General features: G+C 32.6%; 2 protein-coding genes across 2 annotated transcripts; one reads left to right on the forward strand and one right to left on the reverse strand.

Moving 5' to 3' along the window:
• The first annotated feature begins 8,083 nt into the window (after nt 1-8,083).
• LOC118054736 (uncharacterized) lies at nt 8,084-11,891 on the forward strand. Its single transcript, XM_035066422.2, has 3 exons — nt 8,084-8,392; nt 10,503-10,859; nt 10,953-11,891. Exons 2-3 carry the CDS (start codon nt 10,506-10,508, stop codon nt 11,499-11,501), a joined length of 903 nt encoding a protein of 300 aa, XP_034922313.1. The 5' UTR covers nt 8,084-8,392; nt 10,503-10,505; the 3' UTR covers nt 11,502-11,891.
• Nucleotides 11,892-13,718: 1,827 nt separating this feature from the next.
• On the reverse strand, nt 13,719-16,870 carry LOC118054737 (pentatricopeptide repeat-containing protein At1g11290, chloroplastic). The gene has a single exon (XM_035066423.2). It carries the CDS (start codon nt 16,469-16,471, stop codon nt 14,033-14,035), a length of 2,439 nt encoding a protein of 812 aa, XP_034922314.1. The 5' UTR covers nt 16,472-16,870; the 3' UTR covers nt 13,719-14,032.
• Nucleotides 16,871-16,945: the final 75 nt, after the last annotated feature.

Below are 16,945 nucleotides of genomic sequence, written 5' to 3' on the forward strand. Positions count from 1 at the left end.
TTGAAAATTAATTAATTAATATTTATTATTTCAAAAAATATTAATATAGCAATAGTTAAAAGACTAATTTATTATTTTTATATATAATTGATACTATAAGAATTATTTTTTTAATTACATAAAATAAATTATAATTAACTCAAGTTTGGTATACTTAAACATGGTTGGTATTTGAGAAATAAGTACACATTATGTTTGTCCTAATTGATGGGCGTTAAGACATTAAAATTAAGCCAACGTCCGGTTTTGTACTCGGCATCCATTTTTTTCTTACCGCTACTATTTTAAGATCAAGATCAATACTTGATTGCAGGACAAGCAATCCCAGTGTTAAACCTAATCTAGTATGTAAATATAGTGATTCATTGATGAGTACCCTAGTTTAGATCGAGTTTTATTTAAACTGATTCGGAAATTAACTTAGTCAAATTTAATTGACGTGGTTGACCCAACCATGTTAACTTTAAATTTTTAACTAGCTATTTACCTTCCTTGTTCATTATATTATTCAAGTTGCAATTACCATTAAAATAGAGTGAACCTCCAATTCTATACATGTTATTAATTTTTTTACCACTTGATCAACACTTAATTGCGAACCAAGTAATCTTATTATTAAACAACATGATGGGTCGATATAGTAATTCATTGATTAATAATCTAGTCTAGGTTGAGTTTCATTTAAATTAGTTTGAAAGTTGACTTTATCAAATTCGGTTTGATGTAGTTACCCAACCAAGTCAACTTTGAATTTTTTACCACCTATTTACCTCCCTTGTTCTTGTGGAATAATTTTATGTTAAGATATATCGGTCATGTTCCGTGGGCTGAGTTGATTAACGGGATACATAGTAAATGTTTTGCATGATTCAAGCATGTTAAAATAGATATGTTCCAAAGTGTTCCTAACATAAATGTCATCTTAATGGGTGTTTTTGTGGTAGCTTATGCTTTTTAAATTACTTTTCACATGAAAAAATATTAAATTGATAATTTTGTACATGTTTTTTAATGTTATTAATGTATTGATATCAAAATTTTTAAAAATCTAAAAAAATTTATTTTGATGCATTTTTATTTGAAAAAACATTTTACATCACAATACCAAATACACACTAAAGATAATGTCCATTCTTTAATTCTTTAAATGGGACCCAAAAAGAAATTGTTCTTTCTTGGTAGTTTGGAGCCCTTAACTAAGAAAGTTTATGATACTCAAACTATAACAACCAATATTTATATCGTATGAGAGATACATACAAGCATGAGAGAGAAATTTAAAAAAAAATGAGAAAGAGAAAAATTCTTATAATTTTTTTATAGGTTTTGAAGTAATTTTTTATATATCTATAATATTTATGTAAATATTAATAGATACAGGTTAAGCATTATAGAATTACCTCGCATAAAATTGAGATAAGTTTTACCACTGAGCTCAGAGATCTAGGGTGTCATAACCTAATTTTTGAACAAATAATAAAAATTAAATATAGTTGACAATGAGATTAAGACAACAAATTTTAAAGTTTAGGGATAAAATTATCAGATTTGAGAATAAATTGATCAAAAATTAAAGAATTAATAAATTTGAAAATTTACTTAAAATTTGGATTAGTTTAATTAATGAAATTAGAAGAATTAATAAGTTTGTGGACTTAATTAAACTTTGATTTAATTAATTAAATAAACTCAGGGACTTAATTGAAATTTATCCAAAAAGGGCAAAATTGAAAGAATTAATTAAGGACCAAATTGAATAATCCAGGAATTAAGGACTGTTTTGTAAACAGTGCACCGATTTAGAGATTTAATTGAAATTTATCCAAAAGGGCAAAATTAAAAGAAATTTTTATTTGCTTAGGTCCAATTGCAGAATTTCCAAAGTTCAGGGGTCAAATTGAAAATATCCCTTGCTGCCAAAACGCCGCCGTTGCTGGTGGAGTAGCCATGGTCGTCTTCTCTCCATCCCGATTCCATAGGCTGAAGATCTGCAACAGTTTCGATCCAAATCGTGGACCACGTCTCTCGCCTGTAATCTCGAAGATGGTTTCGGGGGGGGTGGGGGGGGGGCAATCGGTTGAGTCTCTATAAAAGGAAGCAAAAAACACAAACCAGGGGACGGAGAAATAAACCCAGAAACAAAGGGGGGAACCCAGCATAAACAGGGGAAGGCAGGGGCAGTAAAATAAAAGAGAGGAGTGAGGAGCAACGAACAGAGAGCCAAGCACAAATAACAGAAACCAGAGGGGGAAACGGTGAAGGAAGCCACACACAGAGCAAAATCCCAGACCCAAATTCGAAAGGAGAAACCAGCTAGAAAAGAACCGAACAAACCGAAGGAGGGACCCGAAAACCAGAGCAGGAGACAGAAGGGAACAACAGAGGACAAACAAAGGAACCGAAACGCTCATCCAAGAACAAAGGAAGAACAACACAGAGAAGAAAAAACCCAGAACCGGAGCAAGAACCAAAGCAAAAAACAAACGTGGGGAGAACACAGCAAAACAGAGGAAGAAGCATAAAAAACGAAAGGAGGAACAGCACACCCTCAACTCAATCAGCAACCGCGCGCCTTCGCTTCCAGCAGACCAGGTAAAGCAACCTTTTCTTCTGCATTGTTTTGATTATGTGTTTTTTACACTGTGCAAGTGACACTGGGCTTAGCCCAGCCCATATGGGCTGAGCTGGGGCCAGCACAAAAAATTCTGGGCTGGGTCCAACCCAGCCCAGCCCAAAAATATATAATGGGCTGGGTCCGGCCCGGTCCGGCCCAAAAATAAAAATAAAAAAATAAAAATAAAAAAGGGTAAAAAAAATAAAAAAACATGTATGCATGAATAAAAAATAATATAAATTTATTGGTTTATTCACTGACGCTAGAGTCAGGAATAAAAATACCGGTTTAAATTTATATTATTTTTATTCATTGTATTTTATTTTATTTAGATGAATAAAAATAATGTAAATTTATTGGTTTATTCACTGACGCCAGAGTCGGGAATAAAAATACAAGTTTAAATTTATATTATTTTTATTCGTTGTATTTTATTTTATTTAGCTATAATAAAAATAATGTAAATTTATTGGTTTATTCACTGATGCCAGAGTCAGGAATAAAAATACCAGTTTAAATTTATATTATTTTTATTCGTTATATTTTATTTTATTTAGCTATAAAAATAAAAAATATGTGCATGCGTAAAAATAAATTTATTATTATTTATTTATTCACTGGTGCTAGAGTCGGGAATAAAAAAATATTGATATAATTTATTTTATAGCTACGTAATATTTATCAACCCCAGAGTTGGAAATATTCGTAGTTAAATTTTCACTGGCGCCAGAGTCAGAAATATTATAAGCAAATTTTCATAGCATAAACTAATAAACATTTAGCAATTTAAGACGAAACTAGCAATGCAGCCTGCCTTAGGCATGACGTTTAAGGGGTGATAATATCTTCCCTTTTACGTAACCAGTCCCGAACCATAGAATCTCTGTTGACCAGTTAGGGTTCATAGTGACCATAATACTAAGTGGCGACTCTTTAAATAAGACCATTCCCCATTAAAGAACATGATGCCATAAATACGTTCTTTCCCAAAGATTTGATAATTTTCAAGGCCGCCGCGATGTCGGGTGCGACATTGGGTCCTCAAATTCACATTCCAGACTTAACTTTTTTTTATTTACTAGGCTAGCTTGTTAGATAAAATCCTAGTTAATATAGGAATTCTTGATTAAAAAAGATTTGTGTTAAACTATTTTTTTTTTTATTAGAATCATTGTTTAATTAGATAGTTATATTCCATGTTAGATTATGATAGTTAGAGGAGCAATCTCTCTATAAATAGAAGGGTCAATTCATTCAGAAAAAAATATGTTGAGAAAAGAGGATGCGTGGTAAGAGTTAAATATCAATCAATAAAGTTTGAGAGGTTTCAAATACTTGTATGTATTTTATTTCTAACAATTGGTATCAAAGTTTGGATTTAGTGTTTCCAATAATTTATGAAGTTATTGGATTGATCTAGAACATGTGAAGTCGTTGATCTAGATTGATTTGCTCGTGTAACTTGTTAGAATTTGTTGCTGGATATTTCTTTCTTTTTTTTGTTGCCATTGACTTGATAAATTAAAAAAGATTAATGGAGCATGATATGTGCAACTATTGTTGTGAAGAAACTTTTCGATGGTTCAATTTGTTTACTATCATTGTCATGTACTGAACCAATGGTTAACTACTCGAGGGATTTAACCTGCTGCAAGAAATCACTCAAGGATATGCAATGTTGATTAATTTAGGGCTCGTGATTTGAGGTTGTTGCTTCAAGAAAACTAAAGCTATTGTTTTTTACCTTAAAGGGAGAAAAGGTGACAAATCTTCTAGTTACGAAGAAAATTCTTTGAAACCTAACACTTTGTTTTGATTGCGTGGTAGTAGTTATTAAAAAATCAAATTATTTGAGTGAAATGTCAATTGATGAATTACAAGATTCATTAGCAGCGTATGTATGAACATCGTTTGAAAGAAGTATGTTGTAGCCATCAAAGATGCAATGCATTCGTAGTTGAACATGTGACCAAGAAAGGAATCTTAAACAAAAATGAGCATAATCAACATGGTCAAAGTAGCAAAGGTAAAGGTGGAAGAAATAATATATTTGATCAATGACATTGACACAATAGAAAAACAAATAATAGAGGTGGAGGAGATTTAAATCAACATGATGAGTCTCAAATTTATTGGCATAAATATCATAAGTATGGTCACTACAATAAAGATTATAAGTCTCGTAGTTAATGTCATCACTGTAAAATATTTGGTCATTATCAATATGAGTGCTAGCTTAAAAACTCAAGTAATATAAAAGTAAATGCCAAATTTATGAAGACTAGTAAAGATGTTTTTTAGACTTTGTTTTTGGCAAGCCATAGTATAAAAAAGGAAAAAAAGGTGTCTTTATTGATGGCTTATCATTTGAACGGGAAAAATAAGAAGGGCAAGTTTAAAACTGAATATGAGTTAATTGATAAAGAAAAAAGAAAAACCAATAAAAAAAGTTGAGCATGTAGTCAGAGAAGAGAAAAAGTTGTTTCTAGGTTGTTTAAAGATGAACATGATATCTTTAAACTAGGGAAGAAAGCAATATAAGATCAACATAAAAAACATGTTAAGTCACTTAGTTGTAAGCATCAAGATTTCATGAATAAAATGGAGCAAAAATGCTCTAAATGGTTCAACAAGATTCATAAGGAACATTTAAACTTCTTATTAGGCTTTGAGATATAGAAAAGAGAACTAGAGAGCAATGTTGATAAAAGACATGAAGATACATAAGGGTAAAGAAAAGGCCTTTTGAGCTAGAAAAGAGAAGTGAGCTTTAACATATATATATATATATATATATATATATATATATATATTTAGAGAAAAAACATATAAAAAAAAAGTTGGAACAAGTTGCTATAGAAAAGAAGAAACTTAATGATGAGAAAAATGAAAAGCCCATAGAAAATGCATCATAACTAGTAGATGATCAGGGCCCACTTATAACGTTAGTAAATAATGATCAACGATCACATGTTATAAAAAAATCCTATATGGATAAGTAATTATAAGGTTATTGGAATCAATCAATCTAATACTTATTTTTATTTATTTGCATTAAAAAAATATTTTGATATAAATGTACTGAGAAAAAAGGGTGTGTGTTGAAAGTTCCAAATATTTCTATGTTTTGTTCCCAATATAACTAAACCTATTTGGTTTGAACACTTAGTGTACTAATTAAAATGATTTAAGAAAAGAAAGAAAGATAATTAGTAGTGTTTTTGTTTTTCTATTTTTTTTTAATTTATGGTTACAAAACATTCTTCATGACTAGAGTGAAGATCAATGCTTAAAAATTCTTAAAAATTCCCATGATGCATTGCCAAAAAAGAGTAAGGTAATTGTCATAAGCTATATGATACATAAAGTCCCCGATTCAAGCATTGATGCTAAGTATGCATGCCATATGCATATCATTGATCAATACTTAATTATATAGTCATGTTCATAACAAAAAAAAGTGGTCATGGAATTTCGTAAATAAGTATTAATATTTTTTATGCTGAGGTGCTTGGATTCTTTAATTTATCTGTACCTGGTGATTGCTTTTAATTTTTGATTCATCAATCTTCGCTACTTTTATTTCTTATACCAATCTAAACTTAGCTGGTTCTAGCTTATATGTTTTTATGATTGTTGTTTGAAAAACTAATTTAATTTTTTTTATAAATTATATGTTTTTTAAACTAATGTTTCAAGATATAGTTTTTATTGGAATTTTTTTTAAGATTATGATGTGTGTTGATTAATTAGATACCTTTAGAATTGTTGTTGAATCAAAACATAGGTTCAACCATACCACTTCACACTTTCATGTTAATGATAAAATAAAATAGTATTTTATCTCTTGGAATTAACATTTAATTAATGACTATGATCTCGCCCATTTTATTCGAGATTAATTGTCAATATGTAATTTCTAATTTGTCTTTTAGACCTTTGTTTAGTTTATTGAGCTCTTTAATTTAAGCCATGTTATAACGGATTTCTTCCCTTTTTTTTTTTAAGAACTTGTAAATAGGCTTTTTATTTGGTTTTCAAAAAAAAAAGTGTTTAATGTTTTTCCTAACACAAAGCTTTGCTTGAGCAATGAAGAATGATGGAATTTTAAAGAACCCTCTTAGGGTAGCTTTTGGTTAAAACAATGGTGTCACCAGCCCTTGATCATGGGTCAACTTTCAAGGAACAATGAACATTAACCCTATAATGTTGCAAACAAGCAGATATACAAGTTTTGGTTGGTAAAGAACATTGTTACAAGTGTTATCTTTTTTATGGAGCATAAAAAAAACTAAAGCTTTTTGTTAAGCTTTCTCCATGAAATAGTTCATTCTCTCACTCTGCTAACTTCTTTTAATCATTAATTAGTTGTTAATGTTTGTATTTTGTTAATTGCCAAGCAAGAAATTAATACAAGAATTGTTGTCTGAATCACCATTGTTTGTTATTGAAATAATTATTTTATAACCCGTCATAACCTTATACCATCATAATCATCTTATCACCGTTAATAATCACTATCAATCATCATCTTATTAATAATATAAACATTATTTTAATATTATTATAACATAACTTTTTAAAATCATCATTATCATAATAATCATCATCACATTATTATTAAAATAATTATTATTTAATTAGTGTTACTAGTATCATTATTATTACAATAATCACCATCCTATAATCATCTCTATTACTATCAATATTATTATTATTGTAAAAACCATAATCATAATTATTATTAATGCTATTATCATAATCCTTACCACACACTATATCCTTTATCATATTTATAGTTAACTTTGCATTTTTTTTTATATCTTATCACATGTATTTTTTTTATTGGCATCTTTTATTAACCGTTATAAATAACTTAGTTTATCATAATTTGATAAAGATAAAAAAGACGACTCCATGTACTCTTAGTTTTTTATTTAGATTTCAATTTGAGAGCACCATAAAATATTTCTAAGAATAATATTGCAATATAGGTCTGTTTTTGGCTTAAATCAATCTAAGTTATATAAAAGTCTTCGTGGCCTTCTTTTACTTAAATAATCAAATAAAAAACTCTAGATAAAAAAAAAATATTTGAATTCCCTATACTCTTTGTACCTAGCATTGAATAAACTAGGTATTTTTAATAATAAGTTATATACCCTCATTAAAAAAAAAACATATGAAAAGTTATTTATTTTATATAAAAAAAATATCTTTTTGATAAATCTAAATAATAACAAAAAAATCTCATTTTCCTAAAAAATATCTTCTATAAAACAAACATACTTGGATTAAATTTCGTTAGCGGTAGAGAACAAGTCTTTTAAAAAGAAAATTAAAAGACAGTTTTGTCCATGATTCCATAAAAAAAACACCAATGATGTAAAGACGACAAATCAATCCGATTTTTTTAAATTGCGGAACGTTGCTATAACACTACCAAGCAAGCTTCGCTTTGCTCTCCACTTTATATACGTGGCAACAAATGATAGGACCTTCACATTATTTTCCTACACCTACAACTAACAAAATCATACCTAGCAAAATTACAACTTTTCTCCACACGCGTTTGGCTTTCGAGAAAGTGCCTCAGCTCGGGAAAATTAGTTTTTTTATTTTTATTTTTATTTTCCTTTCGCTTTTTCTCGAGAAACGAAACCCTAACCCTAGCTTCAAATCTTCCCAAAATGCAGCCTTAACAACTCCGCTTTCATAATCTTGACAGCTTCTTCGGTTCCTCTTCCGGCGATCCCTCCGATCGCTGACAGATCACTGGTTTATCTCTTTCTCTCTCTATCCATGAATATGTATCTAAGCTTTTGTTTCAGTTAATGATTGGTGATTTTGACTAATTAGCTACTAAAATCATAACATGAAGCTTAATTTTGGGAGGTAATTTATCATTAAGTTAATGATTGGTAGTTACTGTATGATTTGTCATGGCTCAGAAGCTGTTGAAAATTGAAGGGACTGATTTGAATCTTAGTAGAGATATTTATCTAAGTATCTATCTATGCAGGTATAAAGTTACTTTATTATGCATGTAAAGGGCTAATGAATTTGTTTGTTGCAAGCTTGAGTGTGGTCTCCTTTAGTGGGGTTTGTTGATTTTTTTGTGGAGTAGTGGATTGAGATGATTGACTAAGTGGGGTGGGGCAATGATGCTATTTACTGTGGAATCTCCTAAAGCATGAGATTTCCAGAGGAATAGAAATGGAGATCGGAGATGTGTGTAGAGACTGATTTCTTTTTACGATCAAATGAACATTTGTTTTACTTAAGCTGAAAACGTGAGGGTTAGCAAGTTAATGAATAGTGTTAATTTTACTGGAAATTCCTTTTGAGTTCACTCTCCAAAAGATCTCATCCATTGAATGATCGGGCCTTGCTAATGGATCCCACAAATGTAATCGGTTAAATTTTTGGGGAAGTGAATTCTCAAAGAATTTTTCAGTAAAATTAGTTTTTTTTTCCAAGTTAATCGATGATTAGATGGCTCAGTTTTCAATATTTTGGATATGAGATGAAATCAGTGAGCTTTAGTTTTGAAATCCTTTTATTTTATTTTTTCTGGTCCAATTTTTAATGGATTGATTCAAACTAGAAAATGGCAAGAACACCGAAACTTTCATTGGTTTCACATCTCTTGTCGAGTGCTAAGTTGTCGACTAGAGCAATGTTCAAAACCAAGTGTTTGATTCGATTTAAATCAACTCATGGGTTTAAACTTAATTTCTGCAAACATTTCTATGATGTTGATTGGTGAAAAATGCCAAACATTTTTCTCAGAGATAGTATTTTATGTTTGAGGGCATTGACAGTTTACAGTTTGGCTGTTTCTTTCCTCCTTTATCTGCTGGATATTGTATTTGGCATTTAATGCCATTGCATTACTAGGTTTGGCTTTTAGATGTTTGGTTTAAGAAACTGAGATTTAGATGCATGGCATCGTAGATTCAAAACAGTGCTTAACTGAACCTGTTGCTCAAGTTGTCTTTACCTTGTACCTCGCCAGCTTGTCCATAGCCTCTCACTGTTTCTGCGGCCTCGCCAAGATTTGGATGCATTGGTGAGGGGACATAGCTGGAAAGACACAAATTATTCATCTGGCACATGCATGATAATGTGGGACCACCTGAATCCTATGGTATTCTACTGGGAATGAATTTGTTGTATATCTGTTTAACAAGAGCTGTTTTGATTGGAGCAGTTAAAACAAAGCTAAACAAACTTACTGTGTCATTTTTTTCTCTAAAAGAAAAACAGCAAACTTTATTTGTTGTTCCAAGCACACATACATGGTTTCCTTTCCCAAGAACATGCTCCCTCCAAGATGGAAGCCTGGGGTAGAACCATACAAATTTTCTAGGATGGCAAGTACTGTTTTGTGCACTATTCCTTAGCCTCTCTAATGGGGTGCCTCTGGAAGTTGCATCAGAGATTTTTTCTCTGCCATTTTTGTAATTTAAAAGACAATTGCTAAGGCAGTTAAACTTCCGTTTTTTCAATTTTCAACCTTACTTTTGTTATGTTAAATATTTCAAGTTATAGGAATACCTTACAGGGTCAGTCTCTTTAGGATGTTCTTTAACATTTGTAAAGTATGAAACAGTAAGATTGACGGTGACATCATTTGTGCAGGGCACCATTGATGGCTATTTTTGCCATCAATGAGATATGTAATGCATGTTAATGTTGAACTTGGCATTGAATTCTGCTATAATTGCGATCACCTGCTCCCTTTATGATTTATGTAGTGGATGTTGGATGAGAAATTTTTAGTGCATTATATATTACTGTTCACTCTGGATGATATGTTGTTATTTTCCTTTGAAAAGTGTGTTTAATTCTGCTTCATATGGTCATCTACTCTTTCCTGTATTAGGAAATGGACCACTATGACTTGCACGCTCACAGAAGGGAGATGAAGCATAAAGGAAGAAATGTTGTTTGGTCGATTGCAATGGACAAATGTCTAATTGAAGCTCTTGCTATTCAGGCTAGAAATGGAAACAAGATAGACAAATGCTTTAATGAGAATGCATACACTGCTGCTTGCATTGCTGTGAACTCCCGTTTTAATTTAAACTTGAACAATCAGAAGGTCATTAATCGTCTTAAGACCATTAAGAAAAGGTACAAGGTTATTAGGGATATGCTTAGTCAAGATGGTTTCAGGTGGAATCCTAGCACAAAGATGATTGAGTGTGAAAGTGATGATCTTTGGAAGAGATACATTGCGGTAAATCTTGCATAATTTTCCAAGCAACATGCTTTTGTTTTGGATTTGTCATATTTTTCTTGACGATATTTGGATTGAAAATCTGTGGAATAGGTACATCCTGATGCAAAAGGAATTCGAGGAAAGCAGATTGACATGTACAATGAACTAAAAATTGTTTGCGGAAATTATCAAGCCCCTAGTCGTTGGGCTAAGGTAAAGGATGGAGGCCATCCAACAAGGAACTTTGCAGAAGATTCTGCTTCACTCCTCTCACCAAGTTCGGAAGATGCAAGTGAGACTGATGGAACAGACTCATATTCCGAACAACCAGAATATATGCCAGATGGCAATCAAGATCCTCTGATCCAGCCTGTCAGACCACTCCCAAAGGCTCCCGGTTCAGAGACCCTTCAGGATGCAATGTCAGCTGTGGCATCAAGTGTTCGTAGATTAGCTGATGCAATGGAGCTAAGCAAAATTAATATCAATGCCTCAGAATTATTACAAGCTGTGATGGAGATTGATGGGTTGGAAGAGGCCAAACAAATGTATGCTTTTGAGTATTTGAATGCTGACCCCATTAAAGCCAGAGCCTTCATGACATACAATACCCGAATGAGAAAGATATATCTATTTCGACAGTTTTGGTGGTGGAAGTGACTGTGGCACGCACCCAAACTCAGGACTCTATACTTTGGGTATATATTCACAAAGTTGTAGATTGATGGATGTTTACACATTAAACCTTAATTGACATTGGGAGGTGAATGTACAGATACTAGATGATCTCAGGGTGAAAAGTTAGAGCTAGAAGCTGGTACTATAGAGAAACTAACCAGTCTCTCTGTGTCCCCTTCTGGAATGAAGCTAGATCAGCAGGTGCAAAATCATCACTCACTGCGTTACCCTTCTTCAGAGGTTAGGTGCTGCTATTTGTGCTTTCAATTTTGAATATAGCTGTTGTAATACTCAACTTTGCCCCGAATTATGGAATCCAATGTGTTAATTCGTTGCCACGAAATGTATTAACGTTGCAGCCTCGATTGTTTCTTCTTTGCATTCACTATTATTCTAAGACGTCAGTGACAAAGCATGTTGATCATCTTATTATGCACTATGTTTGCCCATTTTCTATGGAACTTGACTTCATGTTGGGTGCTTCGTCCTGTGGCAAACTGAGGTGGCAAGCTGAAGCTTCCTAGTTCAAGTCACCTAAATCATATTATAGGAATATACTTCTGTGCTACGCAGCTGGTTAGTAATGTTTTTTTTCCCGTATAGGTGATGCAAGGGCGATCAAAACCAACAACCATGTTATAACTGTGACCGGGTATAATGAGTTGTAGAAGATAAAAAAAATGGTGACAATAGCAAACCGATAAAATCTTCCAAAAAAATAAAAAAAATCTTTGAAGGTATGGAATTGAATAAAAAAATCTGGTTTGAAACAACTTGAGATAGTATAATAGATATGAAATTTAAATAATAGAGGTTGAGCTAATATGGATTAATATGCAAGACTTGTAGGCCATGCAATGATATTAGGATAATTCAATAAAATATATATATATACAAAAACTATAAAATCTTTTTTTAAAATAATGTTAAACGATGAAATTAAAAATAAAAAACTAAAACAATATTGATCCATGTTAACTTTTTAAACCCGTGAACTTAGGTTATTAGGTAGAAAGTATCATATATAGAAAAATCATGAAACACAATCTCTAGCAAGTCAAATGTTAAAGAATGAAATTAAAGAAAATATAAAAAGATAAAAAAAAATGACAATTAGAAGAATGAGAATAAAAATTAAAATAACATATAAATTAGAGGCAACAAAATTTGTTTTATTGATGATTGAAATCGAAAAGAAAAGAATATTTTAACAAAAATGATTAAAAAAAATCAAAAGAATAAGAATTAAATTGAAAAAAATAATATATTATAAACTTGAATTGATGGATGAAATTAAAAATAAAAAAAATATATAAAAAGAGTCAAGAAAAAAAATAATAAGGATCAAAATGAAAAATAAAAACACATGACAAATTGAGATTGAATGATGAAATTTAAAAAAAAAATACAAAAGAACTAAAAACAAAAATTATAAATCAAAAGAACATGGATCAAATTTAAAGGCAAAACAAATTGAGGGGTAGCTCTAAAAATTTAGAAAGTCCAGTGAAAACCAAGGAGGAAAGAAAGGAAAAAAAAAAAAAAAAAAAGGTTTTCAATATCAAATGGGAGGTTCATTAAAGATAGGTTTCGTCTAGAGACACAAAGAAGTCTTTAGAGAATTTAAATATTGCCCCGAAAACCATCATTTAGTCATTAGGTAACTCTGAATGCACTGCTCAAAGACCACGACAACTCTTCATACATCAACTCTTTTTTTTTTAATATTTATTAAATATTACAGTGTAAATATGCCTTTCATCTCATCTAACAATAATAATAATAAAAGGGTTAAAATACTCTTGACCTCTATTGTTTTTTTTTTTTATTATTATTATTATCTAAGAGCATTTCAGTAATTTAACAATACATTCGAAGTTGAAAAGGCAAAAAAAAAAAAATGTTCTCAAGGCAACTTCATATTTTTAATGCTCAAATAATAATAAAAGACCCAACTACCTCCATCTATGAGGCCAAAGTGTATGTCATAAGAAGCAAAATCGTCGTTTTACCATCGCAATTAACGTGAATCTGAGTCTCTAGTAAAAAAAAATTGTTTTAAGCCCCTTCTCTTTTGTTATAGATGTGATTATCTCATGATTAATAGAAAAATAGTAAGTATTTGCAAGGGATTGGAAATTTCATAGCCATGCTGTCTGGTGGTATCATAGAGGGGAAGTAGCCTTCAAAAAATCTGTGTTGATCAAAATATTAATTCAATATATTTATTATTGAATGTCAGAATTATTGTATTTTCATGCTGAAAACAAGAATTTCTAAGAATAATCAAAAGAGAGGTAGGTTCAAACCCAGCCCTGCATCCAATTGAACTTCATTTAAGTGGGTTTGCTTCTAGTGTCATGAACTGGCTTAAGAGAGGCTCAGTTTTTTAAGAAAAAAAGGGCCTCCGCGAACGAGGCTAATTTGTGACCATTCCCACACCCGACTATTTGCATTCCTGCAAGAAATCATCCATTATGATCTCAAAAGACTGCTTCTACAACAGCTCAAATTTACCAATAATCTCCACAAGAACAGACTCCATCCTTGAAATGGTGAAATCTATGCATATCACGAACTATAATTTCCCTCCTGGTGACAAGTGAAATATATTTTGTTGCATTATGACAATCGCCGCAGACTCGTAGATTTTTCCTGATGTGTATGGGAGTGCCTGTGCTCGTATTTAGCAGCCCAAAGGCAATTGCCAACTTCTCACTATGAGTATTCAGCAACTGCACCTTAACATCATCTTCCACGTCATGGATTGAATTGGTGTCGGGAACATAACCAGCAGCTCTGATCTCATCTACAAGTGTCTCGAGATAAGCATAGATCTTTTTGGATTGGGGATGGCTTGTAGTTCCAGAATAGAAACTGTGAACCTCTTTCCCTATTTCCACTAAACTGCAGCCTGGAGTTTTTTGAAGCCCTGACTTCTCCATTATAGTTCTCACTTTAGCCACTTTGTCCCACATTGAAGCTGTGGCATATATGTTGGCAAGCAACACGTGGTATCCGCCATCGTCTGGGTTTAACTTGAAGATTTCAAATGCTGCCTTCTCCCCTAAGTCAACATTCTTATGAATTTTGCAAGCACCAAGCATTGCACCGTAAACAGTTATTCCAGGTTTAATAGGCATCTTTTGAATGAAATCCCAAGCCTGGTTGAGTCGACCAGCTCGACCAAGAAGGTCAACCATCGCTCCATAGTGATCCATTGTAGGCTCTATGCCACAATCTTTCTTCATGCTTTCAAAGAAACAGAGCCCCTCTTCTACCAAACCTGAGTGACTGCAAGCAGAAAGGGCACAGAGGAATGTAATATCATTTGGCTTGATGGTCCCCTTCTTCATTTCCTTGAACAGTTCTACAGAAGTTTTTCCAAGTCCATGAGTTCCATATCCATCTATCATAGCATTCCATGTAATCACATGCCTTTCATTCATCATGTCAAAGAGCTTTCTTGCTGTGTGAATGGCTCCGCACTTTGCATACATGTCGACAAGAGCAGTCATCACAAAAACATTCTTGTCTAAAAACCTTCGAATAACAAGTCCATGGATCCACTTTGCCTGACGTGGAATCGATAACTCTGCAAGAGCTGGAATCACACTCACCATTGTGAAAGAGTCTGGCTTTATGTTTCGAGATTGCATCTCACAGAATGCATTTAAAGCCTCATTGACACACCCATTCTGGGCATAGCCTAATATCATGGCATTCCAGGATACAAGTGTTTTATTTCGCAAATTTTTAAATATATCAGCAGCAATATCAACCCTCTTGCACTTGGAATACATGGAAATCAAAGAATTCATCACTGAAACATCAGAATCAAGTTTCAATTGGTCCACTAATTTATGAACGAACTTTCCCCTCTCGAGATCACCAAGATCAGCACAAGCATGCAAAGCTCCCATAACAGTAACATTAGTTGGTTGAACCCCTTCATCCAACATCTTCTGAAATATCAACATTGCTCCCTCAGCATCTCCACTTTGCACATACCCATCAATCATGGAATTCCACGAAACAACAGTTCTATGATCCATCCCATCAAAGATTACTCTGGCAATACTCACTGACCCACATTTTGAATACATATCCACAAGAGCAGTTGAAACATTCACAAGTGACTCAAACCCAGCTCTCAAAACATATCCATGAACTGCCATGCCAATTCTCAACAACCTTGTATCCGCAACTGCAGGCAAAATAGAAACAATGGTAATCGAGTCCGGCCTATGCCCTTCTTCAGACATCCTCAAAACCAACATCAAAGCAGCCTTAGCAAACCCATTTTGCGCATACCCAGAAATAATCGTATTCCAACAAACCAAATCCCTCTCAGGCATTCTATCAAACATGTTATACGCATCATTAATTTGTCTGCATTTCGCATACATGTTCACCACCCCAGTCATAGCAAACAAATTCCACGAAAACCCACTTGTTATTACACTCCCATGAATCTCCTTACCCCTCTTAAGATCAGAATTATCTCCACAAAGTTTCAACAAATAAGTAAAATTATACACAACAGGCCTAACACTATCATGCTTCATTCGAGAAAAAAACGACAAAGCACTATCTAAAGAGGAACTCTTTGCGTACCCTTTAAGCATAGTATGATAAAGAGCATCAAACTTATCCTCAATAGGTTCAAAAACACGCGAAGCTTCAGTTAAATTGCCATACTTGCAAAAAAGACTAATGAGCTTGGTCTGAAAAAGGGTTTCATTGTAGAGCCCGTTTTTAATGATTTGAGGGAGGATTTGGTGAAGTTCTTTAGGGGAAGTGCAGAGTTCTAAGAGGATAGCGGCCGGGTGCTTGTATATGTGAGATGGGATATGGGTTCGTTGAGAGAGAGTGTGTTGAGCAAGTGGACTTGCTTTGGAGGGAATTTGCGGCGGAGGGGTTGCAGTGAAGGGCAAAAGGTGCGAGCTCATGTCTCTCAGGTTTCTTAAAGTCTCATTCTTGCTCGTTTCAGTGTCTGCGGAGGGTCGGTCAAGCTTTTGAGTTACTATGAGCTATGGAATTATCAAGTTCAAATCTTTGAGGTGTCAATTCATTCACGTTGTGAATGAGTTTGCTTATCCACAAGATCCTTTTTAATCCTCGTTTTGAAAGAAGAACTTACGAAAGCAATTAATTTAAATATAATTAAGTTTTTCTACAAATCTATGAACATTGATAATCATAATGACTATAAATCATTTTTTTCTTTCACATAAAACAAGCATGCATGTACTACTCTCTTGCTCTAATATTAAATTTAATAATTATGTTTGCACAAATTCTTAGGGTTATAAAAAAACTCGTTTTAAAAATGTTGTTTCAATTTTAAAAGTTTCTCGGTTTCGTCCATTTTTATTTTTTTAGTTGCACTAATTATTTTAATAGCGTAATCTTAAGAAATATGC

The sequence above is a fragment of the Populus alba genome, chromosome 3 (assembly GCF_005239225.2).
Source record: "Populus alba chromosome 3, ASM523922v2, whole genome shotgun sequence".
Lineage (NCBI taxonomy): Eukaryota > Viridiplantae > Streptophyta > Magnoliopsida > Malpighiales > Salicaceae > Populus > Populus alba.

Coding starts and splice junctions, on each gene's coding strand:
- LOC118054736 (XM_035066422.2), top strand. CDS start 10,506: ATGGACCACTATGACTTGCACGCTCACAGAAGGGAGATGAAGCATAAA. Junction 10,860..10,952: donor TTTGGAAGAGATACATTGCG/GTAAATCTTGCA, acceptor TCTGTGGAATAG/GTACATCCTGATGCAAAAGG.
- LOC118054737 (XM_035066423.2), bottom strand. CDS start 16,471: ATGAGCTCGCACCTTTTGCCCTTCACTGCAACCCCTCCGCCGCAAATT.